Here is a 23,512-nt window from a genome sequence, read left to right as displayed (position 1 = left end):
GGACTCTCACTTTGTCACCCAGGCTGGAGAGCAGTGGTGTGATCTCAGTTCACTGCAACCTCCACCTCCGGGTTGAAGTGATTCTCTGCCTCAGCCTCCCGAGTAGCTGGGATCACAGGCGCCCGCCACCACACCCAGCTAATTTTTTTATTTTCAGTAGAAATGGGGTTTCACCATCTTGGCCAGGCTGGTCTTGCACTCCTGACCTTGTGATCCACCTGCCTCAGCCCCACAAAGTGCTGGGATTGCAGGCATGAGCCACCGCACCCGTCCGTATCTTTTTTAAAATGTCATACCTGGCTTTCCAGATGTGATCTTACTTACATAGTACGCAGAGATGAATGCAGGTGCAGATCACCTGTGACAGCCTAGCAAGGGACCGAAAACAGAGGACCGCTGGCCCATCTAGAGCCTCCCCAGACCCCGTCAGGATCTGTGGGAAACACTGCTCAGAGAGTGGGTTTCTTCCTGGCCCGTAGAGTCCCTGGCCTGGCATTTTTGGCAAGCCTCTCTCCTGTGTTTTGACACGGGAATGAGGCAGCTGCTGCCAAGAAGCCAGATCCAATGCCTGGTATCCTTGGCAGAGAAAACATTTCTCTCGTCCCATCCAAATTAATCCTCATAGGCCAATAAATAATATACCAGGAGAATGTGGGGCGATTTTGGCCACCTGGAATTTTTCTGAGGCATTGGTGGGTGTAACCAAAGCTACCTAGCTCCACAGTAGCCACGGATAGCTGTATATTCGCTCATGGAAGCACAGACATGCTCTCCTTCCCACGTGATGCCACCAGGACAGGTCCAGGGCTGGGAGCTCCTGCCACTCTTCAGAAACTTTGCCTTGCTGTTGAGTCAGCCAGTGTGATTTCAGTGTCAACCGTTCTCCTACCCAGTAGCCTCGTGAGATAACAAGCCACATCTAGACTGCCTTTACATTTCGTCAGCCGTTTTGACAATCAGGTCGTCATAAAATAAGGGAGGAGATACAATGTAAGTGGTTCTTTAAATCGGACCTTTCCTGCCAAAATGACTGAAACAGTTTTTTTCCTTCAAATATTACAAAAGAATGAGAGAAAAAAAGTATTTCCACAAAGTAAAAGGTAGTATCTATATGGGCATTAGATATAGCAAGTTTAAGGCCAGGCGGTGGCTCACGCCTGCAATCCCAGCACTTTGGGAGGCCGAGGTGGGTGATCACTTGAGGTCAGGAGTTTGAGGTCGACCAGGCCAACATGCTGAACCCCAATCTCTATTAAAAATGCAAAAAACAAAAAAATTAGCTGGGTATGGTGGCGGGCACCTATAATTCCAGCTACTCGAGAGGCTGAGGCAGGAGAATTGCCCGAACCCCAGAGGCAGAGGTTGCGGTGAGCCAAGATTGTGCCACTGCACTCTAGCCTGGGCAACAAGAGCAAAACTCTGTCTCGAAAAAAAAGATATAGCAGGCTTAAATTCTTTATTGCCAAAAAAAATGTTACAAAGGAAACTGCTTCTAAACTAACCCCTCTGTTGACTTTTGCCTGCATAACAGGAAAAGGGGAAGAAGAGAACCTGGAGCTTCCTAGACAGGATGCTTAGCTGTCGCTGTAGCGTCGCCCCTGGGTGGGCACTTCCTGTGTTCTAAGCCAGAACTTTACATTCCTTCTCACTCAGTGCTCACAACAGCCATGCCAGGAAAGTGTCATTCCCATTTTAAGGTGGAGAAACTGGGACACAGAGACATTCAGTCACTTGTCCAGGGTCACACCATCATGAAGAACTGAGATTCTAATCTGATCTAACTCCAAAATTCTGCTCTTAATCACTGTTCCCAATATAAGGCAATGTTTGGCGCTATTAATTTCGCAGACCCTGAACCAACCATAGAACTTATAGATTTTTGGTCATCAGAAAATAATTTCTTGATCAGAGAATTTATCTTATTTAAGTAGTTTTAAAAAGCAACTACAGTATGTCAGCATCAACTGAAACAGAAAAAAAAATAGTGAAGGAGATTGAAAGAAGTTGGCAGAGGTCAGGAACTCCCCAGAAATCTCACTAGACTAACAAATTAACTGTTTTTATTTTTTCATGTTTCTTCCAGTCTTTGTCTATTCTGTATACATAATTATATGCAGTTTCAAAGGTCATTTTAAATGACTGGTTAGTTTTGAGAAGATGAATATGTCAAATGAGCTTTCTTCTCAAAAACATACCAAAAATTATTTAATTTTTTTCTCCACACTCTGGGTTTCATTTCCCTTTCTAGAATAATAACAGCAACAAAATCTTGAAGAATTCTGATTTACACAGCAGATGTGAGGATGAGAAAACCTGCTGGCTAGCTGGAGATGAGTTTCACTGGAAGCAATCACACAAAAACAAACTGTCATAGACTCCTGTCCCTCCCGGAGAGCTGCTGGCAGGATACGCAGAAATTAGCCCACCAAAGGTCTCTGTTTTTGTGGAACTTTAGATGCTCATACACTGAGGCTTTATCTCAACATTTTCTAAGTTATGTTCTAGAGAACACACACTCACACACCACACTCACACATACACATAGCTCACGGTAAAATAGGTTTAGGAGACTCTTACTCACACTCCCTTCAGAGATTTAAAATATACATTAGCATATGAAGATCCTGGGAAGTCACACAGTCAGGGACCTGTTTACTTACATCCAGAAATTGCAACCCAGTTAGCTACAAGGCCAGGCAAGTAAAGCTTGGACCTGGTGGTGACTGCGGTGGAGACCACGTGTAGCATCCAAAAGTTGCTGCTTCTGGGAATGTGGGCCTTGTATTAACAGATATTTGCAAAATGTCTGAAATCTGGGTTTTCATGTGAAACTTGTCGTCCAGGATAAGAAGGGAGAAAACGTGTATCTGGGCTAGATCTGCTAATGAAAACCAGAGCCACACGGTAGTCAAAGCAGTAAAGGCAGATTTTATTCAGAAATGATTGCAGCGGTGGGGGAAGACCTCAGCGCAGAACTGGGCTCAGTTCCGAATAAGCAGGGATTTACGGCCAGAGAAGAGCGGGCATAGTGAGTGGGGAATCACTAAGAAGGAACATCAGGGGCTGAGGGGATCCGGGTGGAACCCACCTTTTTTTAATATATTTTATTGCATTTTAGGTTTGGGGGTACATGTGAAGAACATGCAGGATTGTTGCATAGCTACATACATGGCAGTGTGGTTTGCTGCCTTCCTCCCCATCACCGATATCTGGCATTTCTCCCCATGCTATCCCTCCCCTACTCCCCACCCCCTTCTGTCCCTCCCATATTTCCCCCCTCCGACAGACCCCAGCGTGTGATGCTCCCCTCCCTGTGTCCATGTGTTCTCACTGGAACCCACCTTTTTAGGATTTTTGCTGAAGGCAGGCCAGGTGATCAGACATCACCCAGGGATTTGATCAGATGTAGAGGCAATCAGGTATCAAGAGAGGAATTCCATCTAGACTGACTCAGCAGGATCCTTGCTGAAACTAGACTCTGCAAAGACAGATATGGAAACCTGGGGCTGAAGCCGAGCTGAGAAGAGGACTAGGAGGAGGTTGACTAAAGTTTGGTCACTGGAGCTCTGTCGGATCCAGCCTGTACGCTGCAAATTTGCAGCCTAAAACTCACCCTGAAGTAGCTGAAGCTCATTTGGCCCTAGAACAGTCTTTTGGGAGATACTCCTGCATTTCATTGGCCTGCCAACCCTCCAAAGAAGCCTGCAGAGTAAATTCCCTTCTATAATTCTCATCTTCCCCCCCCACTGCAGTCCTCTGGCCTAAAGTAAAAGATGTTCCAGTCACTTGGCTGTGTCATGCATTACTCTGACACTGGTGGCTTAAAACAGCAATATTTGTTTTGCCCAAAACTCTGTAATTCGGGTAGAGCTCATAGAGGACGGCTCCTCTTTGGTCCACAAGGTGTCAGGGTGGTTGAAGGCTGCAGGTGGTGGGAGAAGGCTGCGGTCATCTGAAGGCACACTCGCTCACAAACGAATCCATGCATGGATCATGCCTCGAGCTACTGGAAACATCGCTGAGATTGATGGCTGGAACTCCTCCATGTGGCTTTTCTTTGAGGCTTGGGCTTCCTGGCAGGGTGGCAGCTAGATTCCAAGGGTAAGTGTCCTCGTGGGAGGCAGTCAGAAACGGTACCACCTGTTAGGACCTAGCCTCCAAAGGCTCGCCAGGGTATTCCACTTGTGTTCTGTTCACAAGGCAGGCATTCAGCGACAGGGCGGTAGACCACCTCCCAGTGGAGCAAACAAGGTGCTGCAGAGACGGGAGACCAGAAAACCTGCTGCAGCCGTGTGTGGAAGATGCAAAGTACTGTCAGAGACAAGAATGAAATAGTTTGATTTCTGGTTCTATCATTTACCAGAAATCAAAGTAGAATACCACAAAATAGAAATACATTCGAAACAGTGTGAGACTGAGCAACTAACTTCATCTCCTTTTGCGTCTTACTGCTCACCCTGCCCTGACTCAGTTTCCACTCTGTTGGTTTTCTCAGCAGCCGCTGAGCTTCTGGACGGCAGCGTCCACACCTCCGTGTTTTTGTTCTGGCGTGTTTAGTTTCCTAAATATTCTCATAATGCAAAGCACAGTGACAAACATGTGGTGTGGGTTTAGTAAACATGTCTCATGCCTTATTCTTTAAAACGAGCAGAGAGCTTCTCGGTGAGTTTTCAGGACTTTTAAACACGTCTAAGGCAAAAGAAACCCGTTCAGGACTGAGTGCTACTCCTTTAGTTCACTGCTGGCTTTTTTCATCCCATGACCTGTTACCATATGGAGCATGGACAAGGTTCGAACCGAGGACCTCTGCCCAGCCCCTCAACATCCCATCTCCTCATGCCCGTAGAAAAGGAGCTGTAGTCACCTGCCCCTCCTTGCCCACTATAAAAAACAGCCGCTGAGAGGCTAGCCCCGCAGAACCTCATGCCCGATGCACAGAGAGCTTCCTCGTATTCCATGGCTCATTAGCAGCCAGCCGTTCTTCTTCTGTGAAGGCAAGTACCACAGGAGCCAGGAACACAGATACAATCGGGAAACTCCAGTTCTGCAGAGACATTTGTTTGCTAATGAATATGCTAAAAACCTTTCAAAAGTGACTCCTTCCTACTTAGACAACATATTTTGCTCTTTGTTCTTTAATATTCCATTTCTGTTTGCCCCCTTGCTGGGGAAGGAGGAAGAGAAAGGAGATAGAAAACTATCTTAGATTTCCTCTATTAGAAATGGCTCTTGATTTCCTTCTACCAAAGTGCTTGCACTTTGTGTAATTTATTTCCAGCCTCCTGTACCCTTCCTCCTCTCCCAACCTTTCCAGTCTTTCCTCCTCACATTTCTGCAGTCACCCTGCTGGCACCTTGCTGGGTGAGCGCCTCGGGCTGTTTGCCCAGGTGCCTCCAGCATCTGCAGTGATGGCTGACTCCATTGAAACAAGGAAGAAGCATGTCTACCCCAGAGGCAACCAGAAAAATCTGTGTTAAATGCTAGTACCAATATTTTTGTTTTGCAATACTTCTGACCCACACAATTCACAGTTTATGAGATTGCATTCCCTCTATACCTAGGAAGTATTATTTTTCATTTCTAAGCAATAAAATTAAATTAACTGCTGATTCCTTTGCTCTTAGATGTTGCAAGTTCTAAGCACTTCACATACATTGTTTCACTTAACCCTTACAAGCACTCTTAAGAGATGTTTTACAATTTACAGATGAGAAACTGAGTTAAAGTGAACTAAGTTGCATAAGGTCACATGACAAGGAGCCTAGCTAGGATTCCAGCCTGTTCTACCTGAGGCCAAAACCCATCTGTTTTCCTGCCTACACTGCTTTTTATTTTTATTTTTTTATTTAACTCTTATTTTTCAGCATGCCCCCACCAACACTGAGACCTGTACTGTTTAGATTGAGAAAAGGGAATGCATGACACATCTATGTTTATCTCATAGAGATTTGACTAATTTGGGGCCTTCCTGTTTCACTCAGTAAATCAATTCATTAATAACATCGCAACCAGAGACACTCGAAGTCGTTAGAGACCAAAGAATTATTTGGGTGGAATCTCCATCAGACCTGTGAGTCATCTTTCCAGCACTCCTCACATGGGTCATTCCATCCCTGCAGACTTCTAATGCCAAGGAGCCCATTCCGTTTTCAGGCAGTTTTATATTGCATTTGATAGAAATTCGTCCCCCAGAACTGCCATTCATGCATCCTAGTTCTGCCGTCTGCAAACAAAGCTAGACTGGCTCGCTCAGCTCTCGCCATCCCCCATGACTGTGTCAGCAGGTGAGATGCTCCTTTGCCCATTCTTCTTCAGGAGGGTTACGCCTGCCCAAGGTCCCTCGCGCCTGAAGAGACTTCAGTTTGTCAGTGAGACTCGCTACATGGGACACCCAGCACAGCACTAAGAGCTCAAACTAATTCTGACCGGTTGAAATTCTACCCCGTGCTCATCTGTGATGCAGCTCCAGGTCGAATATGTTCTTTGGGCAGCCATGTAAAATCTTGGGCTAGTACTGAGCTCTTAGTCAGCCGGGGATGTGGTGAGCAGAAACACCCAGTTACCACTGACAAGCCTGGACTGCTGGACCCCAGGGCAGGGAAGCCCCACACCGATATGCACATAATTTCACTTTAGCACAATCATGTTGTGGCAAACTTTTAATCCAGACTTACATAGTGGTTCTCATTCCTTGCCGTGTAAATGAAGTACTGCTTGCTTGCTTCTGTATGTGCAGACCTGGTTGGTTTGCTTTGTTTTTCTCAAGTTTTGATCCAGTGACAGTTAATCAATGGAAGTCTAACAGGCAAAAAGAATCCCAGACTCCTCCCAGGCAGAACTGGCACATAATCTCACATTGATTCATTCTTTTATAGCACAAACCCAAGATCTTTCTGACATTTACATTTGACCGCAAAATCAAAAGTAGGTCTATGTTAACTAGATGAGTAAATAAACTGGTGAATTGGAATTGATAATATGTTGTCATCCCATAAACTTTCCTGTTCTAAAATAAATTGCTGCTTTTCTTATCTTTATATTTTAATTTAATTAATATTTAATTAATATTGCCCTGGTTCTTATAAAAAAAAACTTTTCCAGTTTTACAATCAAAAAAGCGAAGGAAATTAATGTCCAATGTACTTTCGGGAAAACATTTTAAAGTATAATTTTTGGAGATTAGAAAATAGACTAAAAGCCCCCTTCAAAAATAAAAAATGTGATTCTGTGCCGAGATCCTTCTTCCACCTTATTCTGATCTGAGTCAATCCATGTAGAGAACCCTGAACTGCTGTCTAATGAACGCAATCTTTTCACTTTACAAACGAGGTAAAATAACTTACAGCTGAGTTAAAACAACTTGCTCAACTTCTAGCACACATCTTCTTTCAAACCACTAACACAGAATATCAATGATGAAGGAATTCAGAGGCAAAAGAGTGCTCTAGTCCGGGAATGTTGAAGAAAACCTCATGGAGGAACCGAAATTGAAAAGAAGTAAGCATTTTTTTAAGCCAAATCTTACTTTTCCACCAAAATAACTTATGCTAGCAATAGAAAATTTGGGAAATGGTAAAAAGTACAAGAAAAAGGGACGGGATACCCCATAAGAGCAGTTCTGCAGTGCCTTTCTCTGCAGCCTCCCCTGCCCCCCGGACCATTATTGTGGTTGGTTTTCTATTATTGTGATTATACTACTTAGCAAGAAACATTATAACTCTAGGACTATTCAATATTTTAATAAACTACTCGTAAACACCATTTTAATTTGCTGCATAACAATCTATTATAGACGCTTCGCCATAATTTTCTTAACCTTGATCCTATTTTTGAATAATTAGGCAGAAGGGAAAGATTTAAATGAAGGGAAGGAAAGTGTCTAAAAGAATAATATGTTTTTACGGCAGGTTAAAACACCAGACTATTCACAGCATTTTTATTTGAGCTTTGCAGTTGTGGGTGATTTTTGTTTCATTCTCTGTATTTTTCTCAATGCTTTGAAAACACTAGCAAGAACGCTGAGTTTTTTTAGCGTCTACCATGTCCTTTATGCCACAGATGCATTTTCTCAATACATTTTCTCATTTAGTTGTCATAACAACTAACCAAAATTGCTATCATATCTTCTTTTTAAAGATACAGAAAATGAGACTTAGAAATATTAAGATGGCCGGGCGCGGTAGCTCACGCCTGTAATCCCAGCACTTTGGGAGGCCAAAGCGGGTGGATCACAAGGTCAAGAGATCGAGACCATTCTGGTCAACAAGGTGAAACCCCGTCTCTACTAAAAAAAAAAAAATACAAAAATTAGCTGGGCATGGTGACACGTGCCTGTAGTCCCAACTACTCGGGAGGCTGAGGCAGGAGAATTGCTTGAACCTAGGCGGTGGAGGCTGCGGTGAGCCGAGATCGCACCATTGCACTCCGGCCTGGATAACAAGAGCGAAACTCCTCTCAAAAAAAAAAAAGAAATATTAAGATATCTGCAAAAGGGCAATGATGGAACAAGAATTTGACCCCAGGCCCATCCAAGGGGAGAGTTGCTGTTCTCATCAACCGTGTTGCATATCCTAGTGCATTTGTGAGTATGTACTATATTTTATCCTCAGAGGGCTATTCTTAGAAATGGTTATGGATGGCAAATAACAGCTTATTTCTGATGTAAGCAGGTAGCTTGTTGCACAGAGTATAAACAACAATCTACCAAAATCCCGGGAGAGCTAAGAAAATCATCAATAAATGAAATCCCCTCAGTTATGTCTAATATCTTTAAAACTGAAATGTTTCAGCTTTCTCTAAAATTCATTTAAAATAGTGAGAGGAAAGAGCGTTCATTGTAGCTATGTGAATGAAGTCCGGATTCTGCAACTGGATGAAAACTTAAAGCTTATACGAAAGGTAGTCTCTGTAATTAAATGAAAACTGTACTGTGCACTTTAATTAGTCAGCAGTAACTCATTTTAAGTGGTAACGGTGAGTCCTGGTGTATCTCATTAAGTGAGAGTTCTGTCTGTTTTCCACAGCAGCTTTAGCTGTGTATCTGCTGCTCTGATTTCAAGCTGCAAGAAAGCTAATGCATCCTTTGGTAACTCAGATGTACACATCATTAAATCCTTCTCATTCTTTCATGCAGAAGGCTGGTAGTATGCTTTAAATTCCAAGGACTCTCACTAGACAAACGTATTTGCCTTGGAAAGTACGCGCAGTCACCGGCATCTCACGTCAGCCAGCGGGAGTCTGGGGAAGTCGGCAAACAGTATAAAAACTCACTTGATAGATTTGTCTTCCTTTCTACTGCAGACAGCTTAAACCTGCATCTTTGAAAAGCTATTTCAAAAATGAATCCCCTCAAATTTTTTCCAAACTTGTTAGTATCTAATAATTGAGGTTTCATGGTATTTAAAAAAAAGAAAAGATATTTTTGTTGTGTTGTGTTTAACCTTATTTTTTAATTATAAAAGCAAAGCATGCTCATAGAAAATTCAGAAAGCAGGAAAAGTGTGAAGAGGGAGGAAAAACATCCCCCATTATTTCTTCATTCAAAGACACATTTCTATTAATATGGTGGCATATTTCTTCCTAGTCTTTTACCTAGCCATTGCTGTTGTATATTTGAGATCATTCTGTTTGCACGATGTGATATTCTACTAGAAAAAGCCTTTAAAAAAGAAATTTTGAATTTTGTTTTTGAGCCAAACCTGGATACCTAGTAGTTGTTCCATGTCTTCCCAGCATCATGGGCATCAGTTGTCAAGATACCTGCTGCCTTGTTGAGAGGAGGCATTTGCCAAAGGGGCAGAGCCTGTTTCTGTGGGAGGAGTGAGAATTCTGGACATAATAAAGCAGGAGCAAGACCTACTGTTTATTTAGTAGCCTGGGATAATCGTATTGAGCTGGTTCTTGTTCCATGAACATTTATATCTAAAAGAAATAAGGTTATAATTACCACTCAGAGCAACTCAGAAGAAGGGCTCTCACTTCAGGACAACCACTGCCCAGGCAGACCAGAAGGGCTCAAAGGGGAAGGTGGACCTCAAGTCAGTACGACGGTGTATCAGCAAGTCACAGGCCTTCAAACCGTAGAAACGGAGGCGTGCAATTTGTAAAGAGTATGAATTTCAGTCCCAGATTCAGGTGTTCTAGGGATGCTCATTATTTTATTTGCTTAAGAAAATTAAGCGATTTCCAAGTGTCTCTGTTACCAGACTGGCAGGGAACTTTGCCTAGGGCATGAAATATGGAAGGCTTATGTAGTGTCAGAAAACAAAGACCAAGTCTCCCCACCATCCCTGCCACCTGTCATGGTGACCACTAACAGCCATCCAAGTCCAAAGTGGTTCCTTGAATTTCACTCTCTGTTTCCCAGCCATGTGGAACAGGGGTTCAGGTGTGCCCCGTTTGTCACACCATCGGGCATCCTCTCTGATAGCAGGCTGGTTTGCCTGGGAAGTAGCTAAAACTGAACACCAGCCTCCCACTCCTCAGAACCTGCCACCCTCCATCTCTTTCCCTAATCCCAGAAAGTTCTCTCTCTCCCTCTCTTTCTCTCTGTCTCTGTCTCTGTCTCTGTCTCTCAGATGGAGTCTCCCTCTGTCGCCCAGGCTGTAATGCAGTGGCATGATCTTAGCTCACTGCAACCTCGTCCTCCTGCATTCAAATGATTCTCCTGCCTCAGCCTCCTGAGTACCTGGGCCTACAGGTGCCCACCACCACACCCAGCTAATTTTTGTATTTTTAGTAGAGATGGGTTTCACCATGTTAGTCAGGATGCTCTTGATCTCCTGACCTGGTGATCTGCTCACCTCAGCCTCCCAGAGTGCTGAGATTACAGGCGTGAGCCACCATTCCCAGGCCCTGTATCTCTTAAATTCTTTAAGATGCTTGCTCCTTCCTCCTGCCCCTTGGGCCACCTAAAGTACTCTTTTCAGGCTTAATAAAATGGAGGCCCACCAGGGACAGCTCTTGCAGCAAAAATCTTCTTCAGTCTAGGAACGCACACCTCCCTTGAAGGAAAGAACAAATGGCCTGATTTCTCTTAGAGTTGTGTGGGAAAATGAGAAGGAAACAAAAACATAAAGTAGTGTTTTTCAAAAACTCATCCTGCCACATAAAGTCCCTGAAGAGGGACCAGGCACGGTGGCTCATGCCTGTAATCCCAGCACTTTGAGAGGCTGAGGTGGGAGGTCATGAGGTCAGGAGATCAAGACCATCCTGGCCAACATGGTGAAACCTCGTCTCTATTAAAAATACAAAAAAATTAGCCCAGCGTGGTGGTGGACACCTGTAGTCCCAGCTACTCGGGAGGCTGAGGCAGAAGAATTGCTTGAACCCGGGAGGTGGAGGTTGCAGTGAGCTGAGATCACACCACTGCACTCCAGCCTGGGTGACAGAGGGAGACTCCATCTCAAAAAAAAAAAAAAAAAAAGTCCTTGAAGAGGATCAGTCGGGCTCACACCAGGGTCCCTCATTCTTTAGCACCCGTGGACCAAGCTTGCCGTAAGCCGACAAATGTAGGTCTGGAAGGCAGATGGGATTCAGATCCCGTGAGTCCCAGCTTCGGGACCATGGCCCTCCAGGCTCAGTTTTCTGCCGGCACAGTGCTTGACACGGAGTAGGATCAGGTCCTGTTTCGTTCTTGTGTCCATACCTGGATGTCTTCCCAAGTCACTGCTCGGCCAGGCCCAAAGCAGTCACGTTAATTCCTCACACACTAGGAGCAATTCTGGGACAGACTGCTCTTCCTAAAATGTGGCCTGGTGCCCACACATGGAACTGTGTGTAAGTCGTGGGCTTTCAGCTGAATTTGGCATTTGTGATCCTGGTCTTTCTGATGGCAGTTATTTTCCTGCTGGAGAAAGCCACAGCTAATCCACCGCAATGCTCTGACCAGTGAGCACACCCCAGAAGCTCTTCAGCCATGCATATCAACTGGATGTCATCATTTTATTCCTCCTCAGAAGCCTCTTTTATCTATTAGGGAAAAAAACAGATGATATGGCATGTTCTTAAATCGGTCTCTGTTCATTTTTCCTGTCTCCCAGTCAGATACAGAGTTTTGGGATAAGATGCAAGCAGAATGGGAAGAAATGGCGCGGAGGAACTGGATATCTGAGAACCAAGAAGCTCAGAACCAAGTAACCGTCTCGGCTAGTGAGAAGGTACCAGTGCTGTTTCTACACATGCTGACTAGTTTTCTCTAGCTTTTTAGATCATATTTTATGGAGTTAGTCAATAGCTATTTTGTCAAAAACACAGGAATTAAAAAGACAATTTAATGTCACTGTGACCTAGAAGAAATTCTGATAGAATGAGACAATGCATGAAGGAAGCCAAGTTAGAATGAAATGCTCTTATTTTTATCAGTGTTCAGACAGTTTGGGAGCCAACCAGAGCTTGGCTCCTGCTGGCTAGCCAGTTCCTGAACTAGCTGACATTGAGGGTGGCTGAGAGCAACAATTGGGCTACTCTGAGCCAGTCATGTGAGCCCTGTTGATACGCTAACAACCCAAGTGATACCAGTGACATGGGAGTGGAGTGGAGACTGGGCTGTATTTTATAGCTGGTCACTATACAGTGCATGGAAGTGGAGTGGAGACTGGTCCGTATTTCACAGGTGGTCATTATACAGTGCACGGGAGTGGAGTGGAGACTGGACCGTATATCACAGGTGGTCATTATACAGTGCATGGGAGTGGAATACAGACTGGTCCGTATTTCACAGGTGGTCATTATACAGTGCACAGGAGTGGAATGCAGACTGGTCCATATTTCACAGGTGGTCATTACACAGTGCACAGGAGTGGAATGCAGACTGGTCCGTATTTCACAGGTGGTCATTATACAGTGCACCGGAGTGGAGTGGAGGCTGGTCCGTATTTCTCAGGTGGTCATTATACAGTGCACGGGAGTGGAGTGCAGACTGGGCTGTATGGGAGTGGAGTGGAGACTGGGCTGTATTTCACAGGTGGTCATTAAACAGCTTGCATCAAACTCTAAGGAGAAGACTCTCTTTCAACCAGGTCAAGTCCCCAGAGCATTCCTTAGAGATACTCCCCAATAGGACCCCATTAGTGCACAAGGACAGTGATCAACCAGCCAAACCACTCCTGAAGTCCCAGCTGCTCTAGAATTTATGTGTTTAAAAGCACTTCGTGGGGTTGGGGATAACACTAAGGAATAAGTATAAATAACTTGAAGAAAGATGTGGAATTTTCTTACGTAGAAAAAGTATGTATCACAATACCCAAGATATAGAAGCTACCTAGGTGTCCATCAGCAGACAAATGGATAAAAGCAAAGTGAACCTGAACAACAGAGTGAGACCCTGTCTCTACCAAAAAAAATAAATAAATAAACAAGAAAGGAAAAAGAAAAGAAATTAGCTGGGCATAGTGGCACATACCTGTAGTCCCCAGCTACTCAGGAGGCTGAGGCGGGAGGATCACTTCAACCCAAGGAGGTCAAGGCTGCAGTGAGCTGAGAATGAGATCCTGTCTACAAAAAAAGAAAAGAAAGAAAAAGGAAAAGAAAATGTGGTACACATACACAATAGTGTCGCATTCAGCTATAGAAAAGAACGGCACCCTGTCATTGATAACAAAGCGATGGAACTGGAGGTCATCACTTGAAGTAAAATAAGCTAGGCACAGAAAGACAGACTTCACATGTTTTCACTTGTCTGTGGCAGCTAACATGAAAACAGTTGAACTCATGGAGATAGAGGGGTAATGATGGTCACTGGAGGCTGGGGAGGGTAATGGGCAGGGGGGCGGGGAGGGAGCGGGGGACGGCTAATGATGAAACGTGTCTAAAGAGTCAGTGCTTTTAAAATACAGTTATATAGAATGAATAAAACCTAGTATTTTACAGCACAATGGGGTGACCACAGTCAACAATAGCTTATTGTACATTTTAAAATAACTAAAAGAGTATAACTGGCTTGTTCATAACACATAAAAAGGATAAACGCCTGAGGTGATGATATCCCATTTACGCTGATGTGACTGTTACGCATATCACATATGCGCAGGCCTGTATGCCTGTATCAAAATATCTCATGTACCCATAAATACATATACCCACTAGGTACCCACAAAAATTAAAAATAAATTTAGAAAAAGAAAAACTGTATTTAGATAAGTATGTATTATTATTTTGTGGTGGAGGACGTCTCAGTAATATTCAGTTCTGGACAACTTTTATGATATTTTGCTAATACAACAAATATCTATTGAGCATTTACTCTTATACTAAGTACTAGGGATGTGGTAAGGAATAGTCTGATTTTAGTCGATCTGCAATCTGCATGGCCATTAAAATGTCTCTCTCCTCCAAATACTCTGCCCCTCAATAGGCCAGGTAATCTCATAAAATTAGAACAACCATCTCATTAAAAGTAACTCTCTTTTCCGCAAGGAAACAAAGCTAAGTGCGAACACAGGACATTGATTCAGATTATCAGACTCTGGGCTGTCATTCGTGCTCCCAAGGTCTGTGGCACTTATGAACCCCATAACCACACTAACCCCACATAAGCCCTCAGACCCTGTGGCTTTTGATCATGGATTTTGTCTTTCTTAGCACCTGTGGAGACTGAAGGCCTCCACTTGAACTACTTTTAAACCTTAGTGACATCATTAACACACTAGCTTATTTGTATCTATCAAATTTAAAGGATTTTATGATAATCTATGCAAGTAAAACTGCAGCAAATAACATCTCTTAGATACTTCAGATGAGAGTTTAAGGGGGACACGTTTTTTCAAAAACAATTTAGCTACACATATCAAGGGCGTAAAAACAGCTCATAACCTTTAACCTAATAAATCCCTCTGCGAGTCTACCCTAAGGTAATAAGTAAATTCAGTCAAAGATTTGTGCACCATAGTTTTATTTATGATAAAAAAATTTAAAATAACCTGAATGTTTATCAATAGGGAATTGAGTAAATAAATATATCTATCCATAGGAATAATTTTAATAACAGAGAAATAATCACAATATAGATCTAAGTGAGGCCTAAGCTGTTAAGACTGTGTATGTAATATGTGCCTATTTGTTTAATTTATATACTCATAGAAAATACCAATTATGTGTACATTCTGTATGCTTTAAATTTTTGCAGTTACAAAAACATTTAACTTTAAAACATGCATTCTCAACAGGGGCAATACAGCCCCCAACAGGCAGAAACTGGTCCAGGGTGAAGGCAAAAGCTCTCAGCTGTGACAGTGGCCTGTAGCTCCCCAAAGGGCCGTAGGAGGTAAACAGATACAGCATGTGGGACTCGTATTTCGGGGGATGGGTGGGAGCACTCAGCAAAAACGTGTCTAAAGAGTCAGTGCTTTAAAATCATGAGGGGGAATTATTAAAACAAAAAGAACAAAAAATATCAGAAGAAAGCAAACTCAAACATACTAGCAGTTGGCATTGCATACCTGTCATTCTTTTTGTATCTTGTTGTATTGTCTTATCTAAACTTTATACAATGAAAATGTGCTATATTCATAATAAGGAAAAGCAGAAATTTAAAATGTTCAATTTAAAAATCAGAATAAATATTTAATTTAAATTTTTTATTATACTTTAAGTTCTGGGGTCCATGTGCAGAACGTGCAGGTTTGTTACATAGGTGTATATGTGCTGCACCCATCAACCCATCGTCTACATGAGGTATTTCTCCTAATGCTGCCCCTCCCCTAGCCCCCCCATCCCCCTAATGGCCCCAGTGTGTGATGTTCCCCTCCCTGTGTCCATGTGTTCTCATTGTTCAACTCCCACTAATGAGTGAGAACATGCAGTATTTGGTTTTCTGTTCCTGTGTCAGTTTGCTGAGAATGATGGCTTCCAGCTTCATCCATGTCCCTGAAAAGGAGATGAACTCATCCTTTTTTATGCCGACATCGTATTCCTTGGTATATGTGTGCCACATTTTCTTTATCCAGTCTATCTTTGATGGGCATTTGGGTTAGCTCCAAGTCTTTGCTATTGTGAACAATGCCGCTATAAACATAAGTGTACATGTGTATTTATAGTAGAATGATTTATAATCCTCTGGGTATGTACCCAGTAATGGGATTGCTGGGTCAAATGGAATTTCTATTTCTAGGTCCTTGAGGAATCGCCACACGGTCTTCCACCATGGCTGAGCTAATTTACACTCCACCAATAGTGTAAAAGCGTTCCTATTTCTCCACATCCTCTCCAGCATCTGTTGTTTCCTGACTTTTTAATTTACATTCTTACTGGATGTAACAATGAAAAGAGAAATCAATGGCTTGTGCACTGGTCTGTCTCTGTGTTGCAGGGATATTACTTTCACACTGAAAACCCCTTCAAGGACTGGCCTGGAGCATTTGAAGAAGGCTTAAAAAGGCTGAAGGAAGGGGACCTGCCAGTCACCATCCTGTTCATGGAAGCAGCAATTCTTCAGGACCCTGGCGATGCAGAGGTATCGTTCTCCCTTCATTCTGCCAGACTCAGAAAGGGCGTGTGCCAACAAGGGACAGAGAACACCGAACTCTGCCTTTCCATCAAGCAAAGCTTCCCAGAGGAGTTAATCTAGCTTAGCCTACTTGTTTGAAAGTTACCAACAGGCACCTGTTTTCTGACCTAACTTCTGATCAGCAGTGTTGATAGTGCCCATAAATAAAGGTTGGGGACAGGAAACAAAAAATCAGGATCACCAACCTGGAGGCTCATCAGCAGTTTCCTTTTTTTGAGACAGCATCTTGCTCTGTCACCCAGGCTGGGGGGCAGTGGCGCAGTCTCAGCTCACTGCAACCTCTACCTGCCAGGTTCAAGCAATTTGCCTACCTCAGCCTCCCAAGTAGCTGGGATTAAAGGCGCCCACCACCATGCCCAGCTAATTTTTGTATGTTTAGTAGAGATGGGGTTTCACCATGTTGATCAGACTGGTCTCAAACTACTGACCTCAGGTGATCCACTCGCCCCGGGCCTCCCAAAGTGCTGGGATGACAGGCGTGAGCCACTGCGCCTGGCGGTTGTTTTCAAGGGACAGTGTATCGTGATGTCGGGTTCTTGTGTCACACTGTACGTCACCCTTGGTTTACTCACTCCACATTTATTAAACACATGCTATGTCCCAAACATTATGCCAGGTCCTGGCTCAAAATACTGAAAAACTGGGAAAAGTTATCAGTTGGAAAACATGTTTATATGGTCTATCTGGGAAGACAAGTGGAAACATCAGTGTCGTGTGATAAATGCAGTGTCCACGTGTGCACACGGTGCTGGGAGACTAGAAACATCCAGCCTGTCTGCACAAGTGGGGCCAGCGTGGGGCGGGACTGGAAGGCAGTAGAGGAGTCACGTTTTCGTGTCCAGCGAATGCTGCGTGGGGAGGCAGAGGGGTGTGAAGCATCGTGTTAAGTGGAAGAGGGCAGGGAGAATGGTAGAGAGATAGGCAAGGATTTGAAGTTCGTCTGAAGGCTGTGGGAAAGCACTGGGGCCTGTACTCAGGAAAAGTGTACCAACGGATTGCTTGTTAGAAAAACCCCATTCTCGGAGATGAGAAGATTGGTGAGACAGAGACTGGGAGAGCAGCAGGAAGCTTCTGCCGTCCGCATCCACTGGATTCCTAAACCTGCAAAGGCCCGTCCTAAGATAGTGGTAGTGTGATGCTTTCTTCTTTCGTTTGTAATTTTCGGGAATCATCATATAAGGAATGTTTCCAAGGGAATCTGCAGAAACTGTAGGCACAGGTATATATGTTGGTGCTGAGAATACAATGTAGAATAGTGGTTAAGCGCCCAGGCCATGCTGCCCCAGCTGCATAGGTTCCAATCCCTGTTCTACCTGTTAGCAGTGGGACCCAGGGCAAGTCATTTAAACACTCTAAGCTTCAGTTTCCTCATCTGTAACGTGGAAATCCTAATAGTAACTGTCTCACTGGGTGTTGCGAGGATGAAATCAGTTCACACAAAGAAAGTACTCAGCTCAGTGCCTGGCTCATCAATATTCACCTTCATTGTTATCATTGGTTCTACTTGATATAGGAAGAATGAATAAAATGGTCACTAGTTAAATCTTGTAATATCTTGTTAGTCAAAAGGTTTACAGTGAAATGGGATTGAACTGAAAACTGAAATTCTGAACCAAAATATTAGAATCTTTAAAAGATAGGCTGAGCGTGGTGGCTCATGCTTGTAATCCTAGCACTTTGGGAGGCCAAGGCAGGGGGGTTACTTCAGGCCAGGAGTTCAAGACCAGCCTAGCCAACATGAAGGGACCCTGTGTCTACTAAAAATACAAAACAAAATTCGCTGGGTGAATGGCTTGTGCCTGTAATCCCAGCTACTCGGGAGGGTGAGGTGGGAGAATTGCTTGAACCTGGGAGGCGGAGGTTGCAGTGAGCCCAGATCATGCCACTGCCCTCCAGTCTGAGTGACAGAGCAACACCCTGTCTCAAAAATAAAATAAAGACATATGCTCATTGTAGAAGAGGAAATTATGACCCTAATATGAAACTATAGGCCACCCCCTAAAAATAGTAATGCCATCTTACGTTTGTAACTGCTAAGTGTTTTACAAGGTGTTTTCAAATATATATTATTGGACATAAGGGCCCTGGCAGATTCTCTTAATGACATATTATGATCTCAGATTATAAATGAGAAAACGAGAGCCTGTGATAACTAACGAACCCCAGACGAGGACCCAGGGCTTCTGAATCGATGGAGACCTTCGAGCTGAGATAATAACACTGCACACAGTGAGAATGACACCAGGGCCACAGGCTAGAAAAATGCCCCCAGAAAGGCGATTTCATCAACCTTTTCTTAAGAAGCATTCTAAGATACATGGAAGGTGAAATCAAAATAGAGGTTGCTGTATGTACGTTTAAGAGATTTTAAAGAATCAAGGATATTTGGATGGGGGGCATAATCAGTATTTTTATGAGTTTATAAAATATATCCAATAATAACCCATAAGGGGAAAGGCCAAAACCATTCAAATGGCACTTTAAGATAACTGTGCTTTCCTAGAGGTTTGTTTTAAAATGGCATTAAGGGAGTGTGTAAAAATGTTTAGGGAGTGTATAACTCTCCCAGCCTTGGGAGGCAGAGTTACACACTCCCCAAACATTTTTAAATCCGTACAACCCTAATATATCTCCACCCCCAGCAAATGTGAGGACAATGAGATTAATGAGGATAATGAGAGACTTTTGCTTGTGTGTATTACTCTAACAAAAGTATGACAGTTATTGTTCTTATGATCATATAGAGAAAATTTGCTATATTAAAAACTTTAGATGTAAAAACATAAGCTGTCTGCTTGAAGATGTTCTTCATATTATTTACAGTAGCAAATGATTTCAACCAACTTAGAGCAATAAGGAAATTGTTGGGTCAATAATCAAATATCCATTCAACAAAATCCAAATTAAAAATTATGAGGATTTTGAAACATGAAAAGGGGCTTAAGGTACAATGAAATGTGTAAATTTAGACTATAAAATTATGTCTACCTTATGATTGTGTTTATGTGTGTTTTGTGTGTTTTAACAGAGATTACATTAGAGGAATGAACACATCGTAGAAGATTTTGTTTTGTTTTGCTTTTCCTAGTTCCTGGATCGCCTGTGAATTTTTCTAGTAACTGTTTGACTTTCATTCATACAAGCGAAGTTCATATTGTACATCTTGAGATTCCTTATTGTAAACTTTAGCCACATTTCTGGGCTATTTTTCCACCCCTTTTCCTCATAATTGTACAATTTTATATATTTATCTTTTGGTTTTAAAATACCTAATATAATAAATCTCAGAAATTCAGAGGCTTCCATCGCACTGGGTTATAGGAAAGGATAAAAACTGAACGGGTTTTGAACTAATGACGAAGGATTTTGACCCAGATGTCACAAGAGAGTTTGAATGAAGAAATGCATGCGATATTTCCCCCTTTTATGCGGCCCTCACATCTGAGACAGGTTGCTCTGCATAGGGGATCCATCCCAGGTACACAAACCAGCCAAAGCCCGTTAGTAATCCTGCTTCACCTTGCAATATTAACATCAGTTGTCTTTCCCAGGCATGGCAGTTCCTCGGGATAACCCAGGCAGAGAATGAAAATGAACAAGCAGCGATTGTCGCCCTCCAGAGGTAAGTGAAGCAAAGTGCAAAATCAAGGGTCTGGTGGATGCTTGTTAATGGACTTCCTGTTTCAGATTTGTCTTTTGATCTTTACTGCAGTACAGTATAAAGAATTTAGCCAAGACAAGTGCTGAGATGCCGCATGTGACTCACACGTAGCTCTGAAAAACAACTTGTAGTGAAATAACGTTCCTAACCATGTCTTGCTATCTACAAACCAGTGGACACTGACTGGGACCAGAGAAAGCCTGTGTTAAGCCCAGTCATAAAGCAGACCCACTGAATAGTTTCTTGTAACTTTTTAGCCTTCTGAAACATCTGAAACTATTCTTCAAAAAAAACAGAGGTGGAATACTGACTAATGGTCTGGATGACGTTGGGAAAGGAGGGATGGGAAGAGAGGGTGTGTGTAATATTACACCCTATTTGATTAGAGCTTTTATGTAAACCCTGGAAAAGCAGCCTCTACCAAACAGACTTCCCCTTTCCCTACCTTTTCTTGTAAGTACCTTTAATATAGTGCTATAGGAAGAGAATATATGTGTGTGTATACATACATATATATGTATACATACACACACATACCATAGGTTATATGTATATGTTTATATGGATGTACATACATAATGTATGTGTATAAATCCTATAGCTTTGGAATCTTAGATTGTAAGAATTCTAGACTCTTGAAATTCTAGGGCTTTACAGTCTTGGAAACCTAGATTTCAAGATTCTGCTGGTATCTGATGAGGTAATGGTGCCTGGGGTATGGCCCTGCCTTCAGAGCCTTTTCCTACAGATGAGAGAATTGGGGATCAGGAAGGTCAAGGCCACACAGAGAGTATGTAACAGAGACAGAATGTATACCCTCATCTCCAGACCTGGAGCTCTGAGTCAGTGGTTCTTACCCCTGTATACACATGCACATTAGAATCATTTAGAGGGGAAAATGATGCCCAAGCACAGTCCAGAGATTATCATTTAATTGATCAGGGCTGGGAACCAGGCAGCAATCATTTTCAAAACTCACCACATGTTTGTGATGCGCATCAAGCCTTAGGAACCTCTCTACCCAGCGCTGCTAAGTTTCTGGGAGATGAGGCTCACCACAGAGCAGCATTAGGTACTGTCTAGGGCTTGCTACTCAAAGCCTTATCCAGAGACCGCATCTTCACCTGAGAACCTGTCAAACCACCTCAGCAGGCCTACTGCATCGGAACACAGATTTTTTGAGAGCTCCAGACGATTTGCATGCACTTCAATTTGGAAATCCCGTGCTAAAGTCCAATGGAATCGAATGGGGGGGAGTGGCTTTGCCATTGTCTCCCGTAAACCCACATCGGCAGTTCTGAAAACGCAAGGATTTCCCTCTCCTTTGCAAAACACTGCACAATCTTTCATCTCTAGATGTCTACATTCAAGTCAGTTCTCTTTTATATTTATATATTAAATGTATAAATATATCAGTACCTTTCATGTGTGTGTATACATATACACACACATATATCCCATGTTATATGTATATGTTTGTATGTATATATTTATACATTATTATGTATTAAATGTATAAATATACACATTTATACATTTAATATATAAATATAAAAGAACATTTATACATTAAATGTATACATTTAATATATTGATAGTAAAGGCCAGGTGCGGTGGCTCACACCTGTAATCCCAGTACTTTGGGAGGCCGAGATGGGTGGATCACTTGAGGTCAGGAGCTCAAGACCAGCCTGGCCAACATGGTGAAACCCTGTCTCTACAAAAAATACAAAATTAGCTGGGTGTGGTGGGTGTCTGTAATCCCAGCTATTCAGGAGGCTGAGGCAGGAAAATCACTTGAGGCCGGGAGGCAGAGCTTGCAGTGAGCCGAGATCACACCACTGCATTCCAGCTTCAGGGACAGAGTGAGATTCCATTTTTTGAAAAAAGAGACAGCAGCATTAAAATAATGATATCCCCTACTTCTCATTAGATCTTATTAGATTAACCACTAACAAATCATGTGCAGGGATAAACAACATGGTTAAAGCCCCTTATTAAAATTACCAAACCTAGCAGTCATTAGGGTAAGTTTTAACTGTCTTAAAAAAATGCTGAGGTCTCTGTTTTTATGTGGATAAATATGGTGCTTTCCAAGGACTTGACATAACAAGCTTGACAATGCTTTTGCAGTATTTTGTTAATAAAGACCCCACATTTTCTAAAGAACTGTTAGAACTAAAAAAAAATCTGAAATTGGCTTCTTTTTTTTTTCAGGTGCTTAGAATTGCAGCCCAACAACTTAAAAGCACTGATGGCTTTGGCCGTGAGTTATACTAACACTGGCCATCAGCAGGATGCCTGTGAAGCTTTGAAGAATTGGATTAAGCAAAATCCAAAGTACAAGTACCTTGTGAAAAGCAAAAAGGGATCTCCAGGCCTCACCCGGCGGATGTCTAAGTCCCCAGTTGATAGGTATCCTTCCCGTTACATTCCAGCTGGCAGTAAACACCCATAGATACAATGAATCACCTAACGGGTAACTAATGAGCCTCATGTCCCTGACACCACCCACTGCAGAATGGTTTGCAGGACGGAATTCTGCTTGAGGAGCATCACGCATGAGACAGACTGACACTTAGACCAGGGCCAACCTCCTTCAGGCACATGGTGTACACTGTGGGCACTCACAGGCATTTATCTAAGTGCCACATTTTAAAGTCAATGCTTTGGACACATAATTCACCCAAGGCAAAGTATAAGAAATACTAATGCTCCAAGTTTTCTCAAGCCTGAGAATGAGGAATGGGAAAAATGAAAGTCTGGTCTTCTAGAAAGTTTGTTTTCTGCCAACAATAAATCCTTAGGTTAAATTCTTGCTCACTGAGGCCCTGGGAAGCTTAGCTATGGGGTTTCCACATTGGTGCTCATAGTGAGCAGAGCTCTCCTCGTGAAGACCTTACTCAGCAGTCTGTATCTGTGTTCAACAACCTACTTCATGAAAATCAGCCATATTTTAAAACACTCAGCATGAATAATCCTCTCATTAAGTTATTTTAAGCAAAATTTTCCAGTCTGTAATGAAGAGATTTCTTGAAATAGAGTCAAGAGATTTAACAGTAAATCATTTCTGTTCTGACTGTTGGGATTACAAATCTAATTGTTTTTCCTCTCGTAGCTCTGTTCTGGAAGGAGTGAAGGAATTGTATCTGGAAGCTGCCCACCAAAATGGAGATATGATTGACCCAGACCTACAGACAGGGCTAGGGGTCCTGTTCCACCTGAGTGGAGAATTTAACAGAGCAATAGATGCATTTAACGCTGCCTTAACTGTTCGGCCAGAGGTAAGGGGGCACCGGGCACCTAGAAACCAGTGTTCTCTGTAACAAGCGTTCACAGAGGTAAGG

The 23,512-nt window shown here is 42.9% G+C and overlaps 1 protein-coding gene across 9 annotated transcripts in view; it reads left to right on the top strand.

Annotated features, from left to right (window-relative positions):
- Positions 1-23,512, top strand: part of PEX5L (peroxisomal biogenesis factor 5 like) — a 248,705-nt gene that overhangs the window by 212,035 nt on the left and 13,158 nt on the right. For all 9 annotated transcript variants that reach the window (XM_017506316.2, XM_017506319.1, XM_017506323.2 and 6 more), the window contains 5 exons: positions 12,042-12,158; positions 16,307-16,450; positions 20,056-20,126; positions 22,383-22,580; positions 23,284-23,449. In XM_017506316.2, coding sequence (XP_017361805.1) covers positions 12,042-12,158; positions 16,307-16,450; positions 20,056-20,126; positions 22,383-22,580; positions 23,284-23,449 — 696 coding nt within the window. The remainder of the gene's footprint in view (positions 1-12,041; positions 12,159-16,306; positions 16,451-20,055; positions 20,127-22,382; positions 22,581-23,283; positions 23,450-23,512) is intronic.

Source organism: Cebus imitator, unplaced genomic scaffold, assembly GCF_001604975.1.
Source record: "Cebus imitator isolate Cc_AM_T3 unplaced genomic scaffold, Cebus_imitator-1.0 Scaffold353, whole genome shotgun sequence".
In the NCBI taxonomy this organism is placed as follows: domain Eukaryota; kingdom Metazoa; phylum Chordata; class Mammalia; order Primates; family Cebidae; genus Cebus; species Cebus imitator.
This window is presented reverse-complemented; position numbering and strand designations above follow the sequence as displayed.